The sequence below is a fragment of the Maylandia zebra genome, linkage group LG22 (genome assembly GCF_041146795.1).
Source record: "Maylandia zebra isolate NMK-2024a linkage group LG22, Mzebra_GT3a, whole genome shotgun sequence".
Taxonomy (NCBI): domain Eukaryota; kingdom Metazoa; phylum Chordata; class Actinopteri; order Cichliformes; family Cichlidae; genus Maylandia; species Maylandia zebra.
In genome coordinates, this window is record NC_135187.1 from 4,501,489 (window position 1) to 4,520,198 (window position 18,710).

General features: G+C 39.6%; 1 protein-coding gene across 1 annotated transcript in view; it reads right to left on the reverse strand.

Moving 5' to 3' along the window:
• grin2da (glutamate receptor, ionotropic, N-methyl D-aspartate 2D, a) overlaps nt 1-18,710 on the reverse strand; it is a 259,454-nt gene that overhangs the window by 27,118 nt on the left and 213,626 nt on the right. Inside the window, exons 11-16 of the mRNA XM_024798509.2 lie at nt 16,204-16,329; nt 13,600-13,712; nt 9,348-9,464; nt 8,316-8,476; nt 3,718-3,787; nt 2,954-3,071 (exon numbers count right to left, since the gene is read on the reverse strand). Coding sequence (XP_024654277.2) covers nt 2,954-3,071; nt 3,718-3,787; nt 8,316-8,476; nt 9,348-9,464; nt 13,600-13,712; nt 16,204-16,329 — 705 coding nt within the window. The remainder of the gene's footprint in view (nt 1-2,953; nt 3,072-3,717; nt 3,788-8,315; nt 8,477-9,347; nt 9,465-13,599; nt 13,713-16,203; nt 16,330-18,710) is intronic.

Below are 18,710 nucleotides of genomic sequence, written 5' to 3' on the forward strand. Positions count from 1 at the left end.
AAGTCTGCTGTGCAGTATGTGTATTTGTGTATAATCAGGTCAGACAGAGAATATGGGAAGTGTTACTGAGTGTATGAACCAGAAAAAGAGAAATGTGTGTGTGCAAGTGTGTGTACGTGTTATCTGACAGCTTTAGCAGAGATCACACGACCCTCCCTCTTCCTCTCTGCTCCTCCTCCCTCTGACCTTCTCTATTGATCTTCCTCTCTCTCACAACCACCACCTCTTTAATTTCTCTACTGACCCTCACCTATCACACCTTTCTCCATCCACATCCCTCTTTTCTCTTCCTCACCCCCAGCTTTAAACTTTATCCTCCTATAACACTCAACCATCACCACAAAACCTGTGTAAACTTTTTGATCATTATTCATTTGCAGTGGAATTAAAGAACTAGAAACATTAAAAAAAATAACTAAATAAATAAATAAAACCTTTTTCTCCAGTACACGCTCTTCCTGAACATCATGACCCAGCCATTTTTAAAATGTATAAAACTTGGATAATCTTCATAAAGAGGACTCCTGGTCAACCTGCTGTTACCCTAAAAATGTAAGTTTTAGCTGCATTTTCACTAAAAGTGTTGCCACCTTCCCAATCGACCCATGTCAGTGAGGTTGAACAGCATGTTTAGATTCTGCAAGGTTTTTGATTTTGTTTACAGAGGCGCATAACTTGGTGACCTTGGGTGCTAACTCCATATTTTGGGGTCTAATGAGCAGATTCCTTAGTAATTCTCAATCAAAGCTTTTGACATGTCTTGGTTTGTGGAGCGGTTATGGTGTAAGAGGGACAAACGGCATAAGTAGCGTATCAGAATTACCTTTTACTTCTGTAGTAATTAGCACAGTAATTAGGACGCATTAATGAAAGGATCATTTAAAAAGGAAAATTAATATAGTCCTCAGTACTGCAGTCATGAATACAGACATGAATGTAATAAATGTTTTGGACATGTGACTACTCTTCCTTTGAATGTGCTGTTTGCTGGTGGGCAGTAAGGAGATTACATGAAATGCGGTGGGAGTGCAAAGAAAATGGCGACCAACAATGGCGATCGAAATCAAGTAACTTAATAAGCTAACTGAGCTGTAACAGAGTAGCTTTGCATGACATGTAGCTCAGCATAATCCTTATTAGGTATATATATATAATATCCACTGACTGAAATCCACTGTTTAGCTTTGAGGAGACTGTATGTTTAATCCAGTTGTCTGATGAGTTAGCTCTGCTCAACAGAAGATTTCAACAGCAGATGACTGGGACCTCCATGCTCTTAGTAAGAACTAACATCATACAGAGCCAAGAGTGGAACAAAAACTGGCTGAAACACAGAGTTTAGAGTAGATTTTGATTCACTGCCATTTCAGCTACTTATACCATATAGATACACTGACCTCATTACTTAAAAGTTTGGCCCTGTTTAGCATGAGAATCCAGGAAATAGTAGTTTAAATACAAATCCAAGGTGTGATTGGTCTCCTTTAACCATTGTTTGTTGAACAGACCTCTCAAAGATCTCACAGAACTTTTTTTACATTTCAATATTTTATGACTTTGTCACGTTGTTGCTAATGATTTGACATTACTATTTTCTGTTCATACTTTAATTTGGTGCTTTTTTTTTAGGAACAATGGTTTGGGGTCTCAGAGGATCCCGGTCTGAAGGATCCACTTCTCCCTACACAGTTTTAATAAATTAAACTATCTGTTCAATTAATATATTCTATGAGTCTAAAATTAAAGTAAAATACAACATAACGTGACAATAATAAAACTCTGTCAATCATTTAAAAAAAGTATTACCTTCATCATATACATGAGGAACTTCCCAGTAATCCAAATGTTGGGAATGTGACTGTGCACCTGAGAGCTGGGGCATGTGATGCTCATGCTGTATATAAAAAGAGCCCCAGTCTGAGCAGCAATGACTCTCCTAGGAGACAGGAAAACTCTACCTCCTGATGTGACTGTCTAATGCTCAGCTGGAAGACCTACTTGACAAAAGTATTACCTTTGCTCCTGAAATATAGACAGCAAGGTAGTAACTGTTCCTCCTCCTGTTACAGGCCAACAGGAGCAAAGCATGAGGCAAATTGGGTGTTATCAGTGCCTGAAGTGTCTGACTAGCTTCAGTCGCTTTTAGCTCTTTCTGAAACAACCCTAGTGAGAGCTTGGTTCGTATCAGCAGACAAAAGTCAGACTGCGCAGGCAGGCCGTCCCTTTGTCATCAATTCTGCTTAAAATATTTATGGACAGAATGTCCAGGCACACCCAGTGGGTGGGGGTATCAGTTCAATGGTCTCAGATTTCAGGTTCTGTTCTGGAGATCATGACTTCATTGAGTCATTTCGTCCAGCTTGCACTGGGAGACAATTAGCTCCTCCAAGTCTGAGGCCATGGTTCCCAGCTGGAAACGGATAGAGGAGTTTAAGTTTGTTCATGAGTGAGAGGGAGAGATTGACAAACATACTGAAGTGGCATCTGCAGTAATGTGGACTCTTTACCGGTCTGTTGTGGTCAAGAAATAGATGACTCTGTTTATAGGTTGATCTACTTTCCTAACTTTATTTGTGGTAAAGGTATCGTGGATAAGCAGAACTGGGCTTCCTCTGAAGTGTGTCTGGACTCCTTTAGCGATACGTGATGAGATGGTGATTTGGAATGGACTCAGAAAGGAACCACTGGAGGTGGTACCGGCATCTGACTAGGATGCTTCCTGGGCAACTTCTAGGTGAGGTGTTTTGGGCTCCTCCTGTCAAGAGGAGGCCCCGGAGCAGGTGAAGGACACAACCAGGTTGTGATTGGCTTTATGCTATTTTTTTCTTTTATTATTACTTATTGGGGTTTTCAAGTTGGTAAGATGAGCATTAACTATGTGCTTCTTGTTCTCTCCTTCGTCCTTCCTGCTAGCGCATCTTACGTGTTGCTTTCTGGTCCCTTTTTAACTTACCATCTCCAACTAACTGCAGCAGAGCCAGGTCCAGTGGGCGTTTCCAGCGGGAATTCTTGTGCAGTGCAATACCGTAACCCGTAGTGGCAAACACCTTACCAGAGCCGATGGTCATAACCTTTTTGAATTAAACACATAAAGGTCCATAAATCCACGTATACACACAAACACATTAATTCACAGAGAGCCAGATATGAAGACGCAGATGGCAATGAGCAAAAGATAAATTAGTTTCATTTTAACTGTAATTTCTTTGTGTACTGTCACGGTCACATAAATTCAGTTGGCTGAGCTCTAATATCGACATCCCAGAGTGTGGGATATTGTTTCAGTGGAGGAATTAATATAGATCCACATCAGTTGTAATAATTACTGCAGCAGTGGCTGTTCTATGAGGCTGCTGGGAGCTCAGGCCTCCCACAGACCTTATTATAAATGATCACCAGGAAGGATTTTCATTCTTGCTGTGGGAGCCGTATCAAACTCAAACTTATAAATAAATCAACACCAGTGCCAACCAGAAATGACAATATTAACTAGCTACAGGCCGCAAGGGGGAAATATAAATGCATTGGGTGTGTTTGATTTATTTAATGCAGATGTACATCTTGTACAAGTGCTCATTTAGCATGCTTGTTATGTTTTTTGTTTTGTTTTTTTGCACATGGTAATAGGACAAAGAAACTTGAGCAATGGTTGCCCGTATGCACGAAAGTGTCACTGTGCAGAGGTGTGAAATCACTGTGCACAGATGCATTTCCTACCTTGCAGCCCTCGTCCTTCCTGGCCATGTAGTTCAACACTGCAGCATCATAAATGAAGGCATCTAGTTTTCTGCAGGGGAGAAATGAAGGAGGAAAATTACAACAAAGCAATGGAAATCACTGACCTGGATCTAAATGACAAAAGCAACTAGAGAACAAAATGACAAGATATGATGGACAAACCAGCAGTGAGACAATGTCCCTACAAAGACATCAGCAAACAGAGGGCTCTTTCTAAACAGCTTTTCACCAACTTTCAACAATCACACAGTGAAACATTCATAAATGGAGGAAGAGATGCCAATTCTCCTCCTACAATAGCTTGAATAGAGCATAATTGAATGCAGCGACAGGGGAGGGGGTAATTTAAGCAAAGGATGTGAAATTCACTTTTGCTCAGAAGGAAAAATTCAAACAGTTGTTGTAATTTCTGACTGCAGCTACTCAAAAAAATGCAGTTTTTTTTACATAAATGTTCAGGAAGTTTACAAAAGCCTTGTTTCTTTCAAAGTCACCACATGACTGGGTAAGGCTTAGTATATTGCGACAACATTTAATCTAACTGAAAAAGAAATAAACCATAAATCACTGTGAATGATGATATTTAAAGCTAACTAGGAAATTCATCTTACGGCAGATCAGTCTGTAAATGTGTTATGTAAAGGCTGTTATCAAAGCTGTTGGACTGCATTAGTCATACCCACCTGTTTCAAATCTTATCAGCCCATCAAATGCCCATTATATGTTGTTATCAGTCCCTAGCAGCACCTCTTAGTGGTGGTAGTTTCACCCTGCTGAACAGCAGCGACCCGAGGTGTGTTTCTAGGTTAAAACAGCAGTAAAAGCATCTTTTGGACATTTCCTTTGTTACGTTGTAAGGTCTTTGATTTCTTTTTAAGCTCAAAAGGTAGTTGGTAATGTTCAGGAGAAGATAACGGTTTAAAATAAAGATACTTTTACATTTATTACAATGAATAACAGCCTACTGCGCCTGGCAGAAGGTAGAGGAAGGTGTTTCATTGGTGATGTGTGTGAAAAACGATCTGTTATCACACATATTCAATCAATCAAATGAAAAAACTAAAGTGAAGTTCTGGTTTGATAAAAACAAAGTATCATTAGATTTGAATAAATCTAAACTTATGTTATTTGGAAATAGTAGTTTAAATACAAATGCAAAGATTCAAATAAATGGTGTTGATATTGAAAGAGTCAGTGAAAATAAATTTCTGGGGGTAATAATAGAGCTCACGTAAGATATATTCATTCCAAAGTATCACGTAGCATTGCAGTACTAAACAAGGCAAAACAGGTATTCGACAGAACATCACTTCATATTCTATACTGTTCACTGGTTTCACCATACTTAAGCTATTGTGCAGAGGTCTGGGGCAATAACTATAAAACCACATTACATTCACTTTTTACTCTTCAAAAAAAGCAATTCGAATCATCCACAATGCAGGTTATAGGAACATACAAACTCACTATTTTTGCAGTCTGAAATATTGAAAATTGACAATCTAGTGAAATTCCAAACAGCACAAATTCTATTCAAAGCAAAAAATAAAGAACTGCCAGGTAATATTCAGAGTGTTTTTTTTTTTTGAAAGAAGGAAGTTATAATTTAAGGGGTTTTTGTAACTTCAAAACAGGGAAGGTACGTACTACAAGAAAAGGCTTTTGTGTTTCTGTTCATGGAGTGAAACTGTGGAACAGTCTGAATATGGAATTAAAGCAAAGTCCAAACATTGCCCCGGGGCCTCCTCCCGGTGGGACATGCCCGGAACACCTCACCCAGGAGGCGCCCAGGAGGCATCCTTGTCAGATGCCCGAACCACCACAGCTGACTCCTTTCGATGTGGAGGACCACCTGCTCTACTCTGAGCCCCTCCCGGATGGCCGAACTTCTCACCCTATCTCTAAGGGAGAGGCCAGCCACCCTTCGGAGGAAGCTCATTTCTGCCGCTTGTATCCGCGATCTCGTTCTTTCGGTCACTACCCACAGCTGAATATCTCTATTTAAAAAAAATAATAATAATCATGATGTGATATTATAGTATATAGTATATCAGAAATCTCTTCACTATTTTTATTACAAATTATATCAGTAAGGAAGCTGACTAGATATTAACTGATAATTTATGGCAAAGTTTTGGGATTAAATAAGTGTGTACTTCTTCCCACTCCCTTTCAACATCTAAATTAATCAGAACGTTTTTTGTATGTATTTTGTATAGTATTTTTTTTTCTCTCTTATTTTTCTCTTCTAAATGTATATTGTTCACATGTTGAAATAAATTACCAATCAATCAAACCAGCTTTAATTCATTTTCTACAGCAGTGGTTTTGTAGCTACTTTGGATAATGTGGTTCATATCTGAATCATGTTGCAGATATAAGGAGTTTTCTGTGATGCAGTTGCATTTATATGCATTTTTTCTTTGCAACATTATCCAGCTGTACATATCTTAGGAATTAGAAACTGACCAAGTGCCATTCTCAAAACTGCAACTCCCAGGGTGTCATGGGAGGGTTTCCTAAATTCACACACTACATCATATGGTGTGATAATTACACAGCCTGTGGTTTCACTCTTTGGGAAAATGAGGAAATTCTTAGTTATAATAATCTAAAAGATTGAGACTAGCATTAATTCAGGCAAGACAAGAACTGAAGCTCAGACTGTAATCCTCACAGACCGGCTGATAACAGCGAGCCTCCCCGTGGTTTCTGCACATCTGAAACCCAGCTCCGTCCTAGCTTCTTCTTTTAATGCCACATCTCATTTGATCACTGTTATATCACTTCTCACTGATGCCAGATTGTTTCTGCATGCTGCTCTCTCACCTCAGGCTTTCTATCTGTGCACATGCAAGGGCAGAGACATACCACCAAATATAAATTACTCCAGGAAGAATCTTCTCCAGTGATCCAGTAGTAACAGTAATAATTAAAAAGAAAAAAAATCTCAAGATTAAAGTATAGGGAAAAAATGAATCATTTGAAATCTGCTACTGGAGTAGAAGCAGTGCAAAATGGATATACATCAAAAGTGAATTACAACAGTTCATCATCAAGTAATGGATTAAATGTAACAGCTCAGCTCACACTGGTGATGTACATCTGAGAAGCGGATGATAGATTTGTCACTACACCTGCTCTTCTACTTCACATTCATTTATATTCACACTCAGGGAGCTGCACAGATCCACGAAATTGTTACTGGGGGGAAAGCACTCAGTTGAAGGGTGGAAGATTTTTTAAAAAAAAGGTGACGAAGAGGGTACACAAAGCAGGAGGGGAGGAGGTGGCTGACAGCAAAAGGAGAGAAAAGGGAAGTTCAGATATTATTATTGGGTGGCAAAGGAAGCATACAGGAGTTGATGAACTGGGAGCAAGGAGTTAATGAGAGAGGGAGGAATAGACCAGTCAAAGGACAGAAAAAAAATCATCATGAGAAGAAAAGGAAAGCACAGGAGGAGAAAAGATGAGATGGAGAGGCGGTGCTCAGTGCCATGGCAGGCAAATCAAACAGAAATCTTCATATCACTTTGCCTCGACGGATATTTCCTTTGTTTATAATGTCAGGATGAGAGGGAAGGATAAGGAAGAGGTAGATAAACAGTGTGTAATGAAAGAGACGACGGACAGACTGATTGAAGTGAGATAGAGAGAGAGGTGGAAAATTAATGTAAGAGGGGCAAGAAGGACAAGTGAGTATGATAAAAAGGAATGCATCGTTGTGTTTTAATAACACGCTACGTCAAATCTACTAAAGACTGTGCCCGCTACTTGCTGGCTTGTGTGTGTGTGCTTGCTTGTCCCATTAAACATTTGAACCCTAATCTGCATCACTCCCCCCTTTCCCCTCCACCTCGCCCGCTTCCACATCAAACGCAATGAGCGAGTGTATATTTTATGGAAAGTGCTTTGTGTACTTTGTAGTCCCACAGGCGTATAATAAACCCCCCCACCCCCGTTGAAGACAAGAGGCGCCCGAGTGTCAGCCAGTGCTGAGATGGCGCAATTTTCCCACCGCACTGCGGTTGCTGCTAGCATGTATTATTTAAAAGTTTCCAGCCCTCCACACCTCTTCTCCAACTGCATTTAGTAGCCATGATCCTGATGGGGCTGCACAGGTTACAACAGTTTGCTGTGGCTCCCGAGGCAAGGCAGATCAATGCGCTAACAGGGTGAGTCAGGCAAAAACGGCTCCTGTAATTGAACCGAGCGTGGACGACAACACCGCCTCAAGTTAAAAATAAAAGATATATAAAAACCAGGGGAGATGGCACGGTATCTGTTTAAAGTAAGTGCTGTTGTCAAAAATGTGCAGCTTTAACTTGAATCTGGGTGCTGTTTAAAAGAGTATATTTGTAGAAATGAGATGTCTAGTGCAGGCAGAGTGTGGTTGCGTTCGGTTGTAACAATATCTGACATTTTTTACTTCATGCTCTTCCAAGTCCCGATCTACTTCCAATATTGTTCTGTTCGTATCTAACCGAACACGTAGGCTTTAATTTCTTCTATTTCACATGACAAATCCACACTCAATCCACACTCCAAGTGGTTGCTAATAGTTCTTCTATCCTTACCCAGTCTTGAGGTTGTCAATGGCTTCCTCTACACCCTTCTGGTTGTTGCGAATCATATACTGGTGCATGTTGGGATAGTTGGAGCGGATGTTCTCCTCAGTGCTGCCATTTGGCACCGTGCCGAAACGCAGTGGTGGGTACTGGTCTGCTGGCTGCTGAAACTGCACAAGAAGAAGAAGAGGAGGTGGGCTGAGATTAAAGTGACAGGAGGAAGGACGGAAGTTAAAGAGTGGTAGCTGAAATGAGGGAGAGGAGCCGATCCGTGCTGCGGGATGAAGAGCTGCAAAGATTCAAAGACTTCACTTTCAAAGAAGAGCCCCTGTGCTACACTTTTCTAAAGAGCTCAGAAGCAGAGAGAGACTGATAAAACAGATGAGGTTTTAAAGTGTCAAAGCAGCGGGACACAGTTTTGTGAGTTGTGGTGAAACTGCGCTGGAAAAATCTAAATAATAAAAAAAGGAAAGTACACAGTTTTCCACTTCTGTTAACTTAAGCTATTCTGATGTGCTCTCTTAAAGGCAGACATGAGAGAGTGCAATATTTGTGGCATAATCGTATTTACAACCCCGATTCCAAAAAGATGTTGGTTTGCTGAAGGTATGAGGGGGAGGGAACTGTAGCTTCTTTTAGTCTGTGGCGATAACAGACGGGTGATATACTCTCTGTGATGTGCAAAGATGAATTAAAATTTGGATTTGTGATCCCAGTGAAGAGATTCCGGCTTCTCCCTGCTTCTTTATTCCACCCAAAATGACCTTTGACCCGGAGAACGTGTTAGCATCTCTCTCTATTCATTTATTTTTCATTGTACACAGCAATCCATGTTTTTGGAAACAGGGTTGTATTTATTTTGAAAGATGACCCTGAGTCTGGGAGACTTTGGTGTTGTAAGTTTTAAATCAGGTAAAATACCCATGATTCTCTCAATATCAAATATGTGGAATTTCTTGCTAACCATTCAGTCCATCATATGACTATTCACCTGTTTGTAAATCACTTATCCATCCATCCATCCATCCATCCATATCATACCTTCTTATCTGACAGCCCTGACACCGTGTCAATGTACTCCTCCTGGATCATGAAGGCAGCCAGGTTGGCAGTGTAGGAGGCCAGGAAGATGACAGCGAAAAAGGCCCACACCAGCACCTGAAGGTAGAACGTGGTGGAGTAAGATCAATGAGGACTGAGCCTGACAGGTGTGAAAGTATTTTAGGATCCCGGTGACTCTATTTCCACTCCCTGGCATTTCATCGCTAAACTCACAGCTCTGAAACTCTGTCTTGCCTGGAGGGCCGGTTCATACTTTCCACCGTGGCATTTCTGCCTCCTAAAGCTGCAACCCAGGAATCTGTCGCACAATTAAATGAACTTAAATTGTAAATAATATTAAACTAGTTGCATATTTTTAAATATGGGAAGAAAGAAAATCCCCTTTTTCATGCAATACACTCCTTACATCATCACGTCCATCAGAGTGGATATAAAAATACCTTCTGCCCACCTTAAAATTCATTTAGGACCATTGATGCAAATATGCTAGTTGAATCAAAGCACTTGGTTAAGTATGTAAGCACAATTTTGAAATACATGATTTAAGTAATTAATTATATTTAAAAGGTATTTTTCAAATAAAAAAATATATTGTGTAAAAGTTATTTAATATTGCATCTCCACAAAGGAGGGAAACTTGGTGACATATGTTATGTTTAGTGCTTTGTATAATTCAAGCTTCAAGCGCTACATCCTTCATCATTCAAGCAGTTGAACTGCTATTTCATTCACATAGCCTTTAGCTCAGAAAACAGATGGTGCAAATTTATTCCAGGCTTGGGCTGATTGCCTGTTAGCCTATAGCTATTTGATTGGTTATTTGCTACATAATCTTGCTTTTCTTGCACAGATACTCGTTGGCAGAAATTAATATTTTATTGTTAAAGAAGTGTTCAAATGTATTCAGCATAAACAAAGTGGATTATCTTTTGCAGCACAAATAAAAAAAACAAACTGCCATTTGAAGAAGAAGACAGATTAGAGAACGGCCTGGAGACTCAAGTACAAAACTGTGGCTGACTGATTTGTTTTAATAGTTTTTGGAGAAACGCAAACATAAGGTGAGAAATCGAAAATTGTTAAAAAAGGAAGAAAAACCCCCACTGCATTTAAATTTGAAATCACCTTGAAGCACTCCTTCAAGGTTACATATTTGCGCCCCTCTGGAGTGCTTCCAGCACCACTGCAGTTTTTAGATTGCTCCTTGGAGGTCCTATTTTGGCACGTCAATGCCACCGTCTTCTTCAGGAGTTCTTCTTCTTCTTGATGTTTACTTAAAGAGTAATCAACTTCTGTGCCAAACTGATGCAAATTTCCTCCTGATGACTGTGGGGATCACTAGTGGGGAAAATATGACTGGGTATCATATTCAGCGACAATCCAGCGACAACCAAACAACAGCCTTCAGAGGAAGAGTTTGCAGTGTTTGTCATGGCCTAAAGGTGTCGCATCGGGTTAGTTTGTGTGTGTGTGTGTGTGTGTGTGTGTATGTTTTCATGAAGTGAAGCCCTTAACGAGCAAGAACGCCACATTAAATCAGATAAAGATTATGACTTTTATGAGAGAACTGCAACAAGTGAGGTTAATATTTCAGTTTGTTTATTATTTAAACGCTAGATTTTCACCAGATAATGGCTGTTTTCACATTGTAGTATTGCTGTCTGAGTAAGGAATCAAAATATATTAACTACCCCAAATTACTTTAGCAAATTAATATGATTCTTCAAAAGGTTTTTTAGGCAATTCGGGATGGAGACATTTAGCCGTACAGAAGAGCTGCTTTTATTGCTATAAGATGGTTGAATGCTGACATTCAGCCAGGAAGCAGAGATGTGGATTAGCCGGAGCAATAAATTTGCACTGTGGTGAATAGGACTATTTGTTTCCACAGTACTCTGTTTATGCCAAAAGTTAATTTGCATAATTTTCTTAGTGATTAAGATAGTAAATGCACACCCCTACTAACTGTGGCAAATCAGCATAATTAAAAAATAAAACTCCTCAGTGGAGGCTTGAACGACGGACTGCTTGGGAAGTTATCGACCTGTGGACTGATGTAAAATCTGTTTAAATGGTTAATATCAATAATAAATGGTTGACAATTATCCTTCCAGCGCATAGTGGGGTACTTACTGATAACCCTGAATAGGCTTAGGCAGGTATGAAAAATGAAGTGGAAGTCATTTGGCAAATAAACCTCCATTAAAATTGGATTTATCTTGTAATCATTCTTTCTTTTTTCTTTTTAATTAGACGTGGTTGCCTCGTGGAATATTTTGGCTGACAAATGTGTCAAAAAAATATCAGATACAGAGTGCTGGTGCTGCTAAAGGGGAACCTTAAATATACAGTTTTCTCTTCAGTGGATTTTTTAATCTTAAATTGAACATGGGAAATGGTTCGATGGGCAAGAAAACCATTAATAACTCTTACCTGCAGGCTGAAATACAACTAACAATCCAGGTTAAAAAAAAAAGCACACATACGATGTTGAATAATCATCTTCTCTGCTCTAACCCCCTTTTGTGAAGCCTATCAAGCAGCTAATGAGCTCTTAAGATGATTGGGGTTTTGTTGAAAAGCACTTGGGCAAGCAGTCGAACAAAATACACCTCGAGTTTTCCCCTCCTGTGGCTTTACTCTGCATTAGAGATTGCAAGCCCAAAGTAACAGCAGGTACTGAAAGGACCACCACAGTGAAACAAGTGACTAAACAGTCTGTTAAATAATTGTCTTGTAGACACCTAGATTACACTGAAACATGACATTTTTAATGACTACAGTTTAATGTCACACAGGTATCCGCTTGATGGTGAGAATGTAGTCATTTGAAAGTTGAACTACTTTTGACTCAAAAATTGTTAATTTAGGCTTGTTAATAGATAGAAGTTTTATAATTTTGCTTCTGTAGACCACCACAAATTAACATCACTTTAAGTAAAAATGATTGTTTTTAATACTTAATGAAAATCAAGTATGAAAATCCTTTTTATTCAATGACGCACTAAAGTTTAGAACCTGTGGCGATCTCCAAACGCTGTGTTACCTCCTGAGGGTGGCTGCAGTAAAGACCTTCCCTGCACTCACCTTCAGTTGCTCTTTCTCTGTCGGCCTTTGGTTTTATAAAACTGAATAGGGTTAAGCGCTTTGGTTATAATCCGATTTCTCATCTCACATTCCATTGCCTTAAGAAACTCTTGGGTTCCTTTTCCCAGTATGCTTTGGTTCACTATCCATTTGCACTGTTTGCCAGCATTTGGAGTACAACCCTGTACACTTCAGAATTCATCCTGCTACTTTTATTAGCAGTTACAGCCAATAAAGACTAACAGCACAACATTCCCTCCACTGTGTCTGACAGATGACGTGCTATGTTTTGGCTCATGAGCTCTTTCTCTCCTTACTTTCCTTTCTGATCTCTAATCGTGGGTTCATCTGTCCAAAGAATCTTTTCCAGAACTCTGCAGGCTCTTTTATGTGTTTTCTGGCAAAGTGCAATCTGGTCTTCTTGTTCCTGTGCGTAACTAGTGATTTATACATTGTTGTATCCATCAATTGTCTTCTGCATACCCAGTTCAGGATCTGGAATCTAGCCCAGCTGTCACACAGGTACACCCTGGACAGATTGGCAGTCCATGTACAGAGACATAAACAACCACTGACACATTCACACCTATGACTAATTTAGAATTGCCAAGTAGCTCAAACTTTGTAATGTGGAGAAAACTGGAGCTCTCAGAGAAAACCCACCCAAGTATGAGGAGAACATGGATTCAAATCCAGGACGTTCTCGCTGTGAGGCAACCACTGCAAAACTGTGCTACTCCACTTGGTTGTAAGTCCTCTGTATTATATGAAGCTCATTGTAGACCGTGATGATGATAAAACTTACTCCTCGAGAATGTTCTTGCTATGAAGCTATTTTTCTTAAACATGGAACAAATTTAATGGACATGAATTTTATTGCTCTTCTGTGGTCATTCCAGCTGTTTGCTCCTACTGAGCTGGTCAGTGGATTTTTTTAAAGAATTGTCCCAAATGATTGATTCGAAAAGTGCTAAAGTTTTTGCTATTAAAACAATTAAAATGGTTAAAATTGCATCTTTGACCAATAAATACTGAACCTGGAGTTGACTGTAATTGATGCTCTAGTTTGATGAGTCATTCACACAATTAATAAATAAAAAAATAAATAAATAAATAAAAAACACAGCCATTCAACTAAATTTACCATGATCTTGCTGGTGGTTCCTCTGGGATTCTCCACAGGCACAGAGTTATTGAAGACCAGAGCCCAGAGCAGCCAGACAGATTTCCCTATGGTGAACTTAGATCCCCCTGACTCTGAGAAACAGACAGACAGACAGTGTGTTTATGAAGGAAAGTAATACCTGTTTAAGACATTACTGGAAATTGTGTTGGGTGATGAATTATGGCCAGAGTTGGGGAAAAAAAAACTATTTTCAAAGAAATATTAAGAGATGACTTAAATATCCAAATTTATGCTCTTAGGAAGAAACGCATCACTCTTTGAGTAGCAACAAAGAAATTAAGATTTGTGACATGTTGCTCACATCCATATGGAGAAGGCCACTGAACTGTTATCCATGATGGATAATCCTGAGTACCCTTTGCACCATTTACTGGCAGGCAGTGGTGCACCATCTCTAACAGGCTGATTCAGCACCGCTGCCACAGAGGAAATATTCTATAGCATGTACTATCATCCTCTATAACTACTACTAGCAATGGTAATAGTAGTAGAAATATTTCCCATATTTTCACTCATTCATAAAGATTTCCTTTTAGTCACTTAAGATCATTGCTGAGGTCCAGGTTCCAGGTCCGGGTTCATGATTCTGGGTAAAATTTAGTCTTTTGTGGTTTCACAGAAAGCAAAGCCAACAGGTAACACGTAGTGGAGGTTCTGTGGGGCAGGACTGATCCAACAGGAATTTTCAAGACAATGAGATGCAGAAGAAACAGTTTTATATAAAACGTATATGAAAAGTATTTCAAAAGTTACAGAACACTATTGAAAGTATTCTGTACTCTGAAAAAATAATTCCAAGATGCTTCAAAGACAAAAACTAGTCGGTTTTATAATAGTTTGGTTAACCGCCATAAAAGAGCAGCGCATAACTGTGTGGCCTTGGTGACATTGTGAATGAAATATTTGCAAGTCTGCCTGAAATCAGGTAATGCTAGCGAACAGAAGCACGTTGTTATCTGAATAGTCACAGTCCACTGTTGCTTTAAGACTTTTAATTGGAAATACAGGGACAGAGCCCAGACTTTGAAATTAAAGTAGAAATTAGACATGTGGACGCTGTTGCTATGACAATACAGAACGTCAACATTAACAACATTAACATGCATTAAATTGCAGTGATTGTATGGACCAGCTGCCCTGCAGTGATCTAAGAAATGTCTCATGTTGAAAGTTCAAACAGACGTAACTGAGAAGAGGACTTATTTAAAGTTATTAAACCTGGCAGCAGACACCCTCGTGTTGAATGTAAGGTCATTACGCTGTGAATCACTATGCTGTGAAGTCTCAGAAGGATGAGAAATAAAAGAACAAAAAGACACTGACTATAGCTCATTGTTCAACATTAAAGGTGAAGCTGCACGTTTATGGAAACACAGTCAGCATGTAGATATGGTGCAGATGTGTGGGAGGATTACTTTGAAGTATCTGAAGTACCTTTTCTTCAAGTAATGAGTGCACAAATTAAGCACACAAGGCACTTTATAGTGTCTTTACACTTTAAAGTGTATTATATTTGAGTGAAGTGGAAGTTAATTTGACGTATTTAAGTCATAGAATGGATAATATGTTGCTATTTTGTCAAAGCCACTGAAGTGTGAGCACAAGTTGGGAACTCATCACATATAGACCCTCCTTAAACTCAAACAGTACTTTTAAATGTTTAATGTGTAGGGACCATAATATTTTCCTAAATCTGGTGATTAACTCTGACCAAGTAGCAAGGGAAAGCATGTTAAAAGATCCCAAAGTGGACCATCTTCTAGCTACCAAACCCTTCCATGAGCTTTATGCTCTTGGAAAAAAAAGGACTGCTATATAGTCCGTATTATACTATATACCATTGCAATGGTCAGTGTCTCAAGGTTTTGTATTTCTGGGAAGCTGGCAGCTTCTGACACAACACTAGTATTTGACACCCTGGAAATGTTGGAAAAAAAGAGGACGACAGAGATGCAACTGCCAAAAACTGGTAAGTAGACCTTTAAACTTTAGCTTATTCAACTTTTGTGAGGATATAAACTATAGAAACAATTATATAATAAGATAAGAATAAGATTTAAACATGCTTATAAAGAGAGATGAAAGTTGAAGCGGTTTGATACAGAAGAAAGAAAAATGACGAGCGTGCACAGACATCTACCTGTCACATAAAATGAGTTCACTTCTACTTGTGTCAGTTTATTAAAACATAAAGAACAACTTTTCCAGGTTATAATTAAAAATAAATGTGTCGGGGCAGAGACGCACACAGTAAATAGTTGCAATAATGGTGAAGTGACAAGTACTGTAAAGACGTCAACATCAACCACCACCACGCAGTCCGTGTTTGTTTCATTATTATTAAATAAGCCACATTGTGGGTGTGAAGTGATTGTTTTGAATCCTGTGAAGTCAAAAAAAAGCGGAACGCTTAATTATAATAATTTGGACAAACACCCTCCTCAAATCAGCCCCCCCTCGCTTACATAACTGACAAAGTGACAAGTTGGTAATAATGTTGTGAAATGAGCAGTGGTGGTGGGTTGATTGGCGTGCAGACACTGGAGCGACTCCGTCACTTACTCTTAGCACTCTGCAGGCTGCGGTTGTATCCCACGGGGCTGAAGAACTCAAAGATGAAGACGGTGACAGCCACGACCGACAGGCACATCACAAACATCATCACCCACACCGCTGGGCTGTAGGGCTCTGCAATACACCAACACACACACACAAGAACGAATAGGAAAACTTTAGGAAGTTTTCCTGACATTTACTAATTACCCCTTCATAAAATGGGAATCTGTGTGGACAGTGAACAAAGATTGATGCCTAACAACTATAGGTTTGAGAAGACCCTTGTCATCCCATGCACCAACTGTTTCTGGTGCAGTGGATGTTATAAAAAAAGTCTGCTCCTCCAATATGCAGAGGGTTAGAATTAGCACACAAGGTTACTTAGACCACAGAGGGTTAAATCACTTGTTCTAAACTAGCAAACAAAAACTTTTCGCTGCACGTTTCTCAATGTCACTGTGAACCTGATCTAAACAAGAGGCATCGTAAGGCAGCGACAAAGAGAAGTTGTTTGATAGTTTACTGGGATGAGCTACACACAATCATAGCGTCAGCACTCTGTAGTACAAGTACAACCTGCATCCATCCTTTTCAAGGTCACAGGTCGCACTGGAGCCTATCCCAACTGTCCTAGGGCGAGAGGCAGGGTACACCCTGGATGGTTGCAATTTAGTGTTTTCAATTAACCTATCCCCACTAAGTGTGTCTTTGGACTGTGGGAGGAAGCCGGGAGAACCCACGAAAATGAGAACATGCAAACTCCACACAGTTTGGCCAGATAGTGGAATTGAAGCCAGGACCTTCTTGCTTTGAGGTAACAGTGCTTACCACCGTGCTGCCCCAACCTGCAAGTGAAATCACTTTTTTTATTTCAACCTGCAAGTGAAATAAAAAACAACAACAACAACTTTTTAAACTATATTTTGGTGCAAAGTAACTGAACTTTTTACAGGGTTTTATCGACTCTGGCGGTTGATTCTATACAGCACACACAGTTTTCACATCCCAGTAGCCATTGAAATTGCAGTTATGGCTCGCTCCATATTAATTTACACAGGAGCTTGATCCTTTTACCCTGAAATACTCAGACACAGCAGAGTGTCAAGCTCCAAGCGTGACCTTACCACTGGTACAACTGAGCTTTTTTTTGTCTTTGTAAAAAGACTGCATTTGAACGTCTTAATGGTAAGATGAAGATGGCGAAATCTTACAATGCTGTGATTGCAGCCATTCCCCAACTCTCTGTGAATGGCCATTGATCAGTGGTCTTTGATCAGTGGGTGTTGGTCAGTGCTTGTTGATCAATGGTCATGAGAACTTGCATAATTAAGATTAAGGAACTGACCTCCCAGCCCATTGTTCCTTCAGTGGGCTGGTTTCAGTCATTATGCAAATGTGCTGTTTATAAGATTTGGGGAAACCTGCAGTCAGCTGAGACTGAAGAAGTCACTTGGATGAGTGACAAAACGTTTCTCCCCCAAAATGCTACGTCCAGATGAACAGAATCAACTGTTTGGAGACTGCATTTGAACATTTTGAAAATTACAGAGAAAAATAGAAACCAAGATAGTAAAACAAAGCTAGATACTGTAGGTTGTTGGTTCTATTCTGTGTCAGCTCAGATTCATAGTAAATTCAACCAAAACAAAAATTGTAATGAGAGAAAAGACATATCTCAAAGCAGGAGGCATCACAGAAGTGATGAAACATTGAATGGGATGTAAATATTTTAATGAAAAATAATATAAAACATCTAAGTCCGAGTCAGGGATTTGATTTTAATGTTTTTATTATGTCCATGAATATGGAGCGAGCATCCATGTATTATACATTTCAGGAAAAGAAATGTGTGCTGAATAATTTACACATTGACACTTTCTGTTTCTGCCACTGTGTAGCTGCATGACACAGCAAATGAGCAGTCTTGTATTAAATTGTTAGACGTCTGGATGTAGACAGGAGGAAATTGTCTCTCCTCATATCAAGTAATGGGTGCTAGTCTAACTGCCGGCAGAGGAAACAAGCAGATTCTCCTGAGATTTGCCAAATTAGTGAGGGATTTGCTGCCTAGACTGACATTGGCAGATGTAACACTAATCAAACAGCACTGGCGAGATGGGCTGAGCTACTGGGTCGCCTCATCAACACTTTAGTCTCTCCTTGTGTTACTTCCAGGATGAGATGCTAAATCAAATGTGACTGTGTGCTGACATACCAAAGAGTAACAAGCATCGTTTATATACGAGGCTTTTAGCTGTGGCTCCCGTGCAGAGAGACACACAGTGAGGGAGCAGGTGGAGAGGCTCAGGATTATCCATTAAACTTACTGCCAGACAGGGTTAATATGCTTTTAAGGCTGCATGGGCTGCCAACCCGTGTGCCACAAGGACTGCGACGATGCATTATAATTTCAGCTAGGTTTTCATTGTTAAATTGAATAATAATTTCATTTCATTCTGTTTATGATAATCATTTTCTTTTTATTAAATTTTTGGTAGAAACATTTTCAAAAT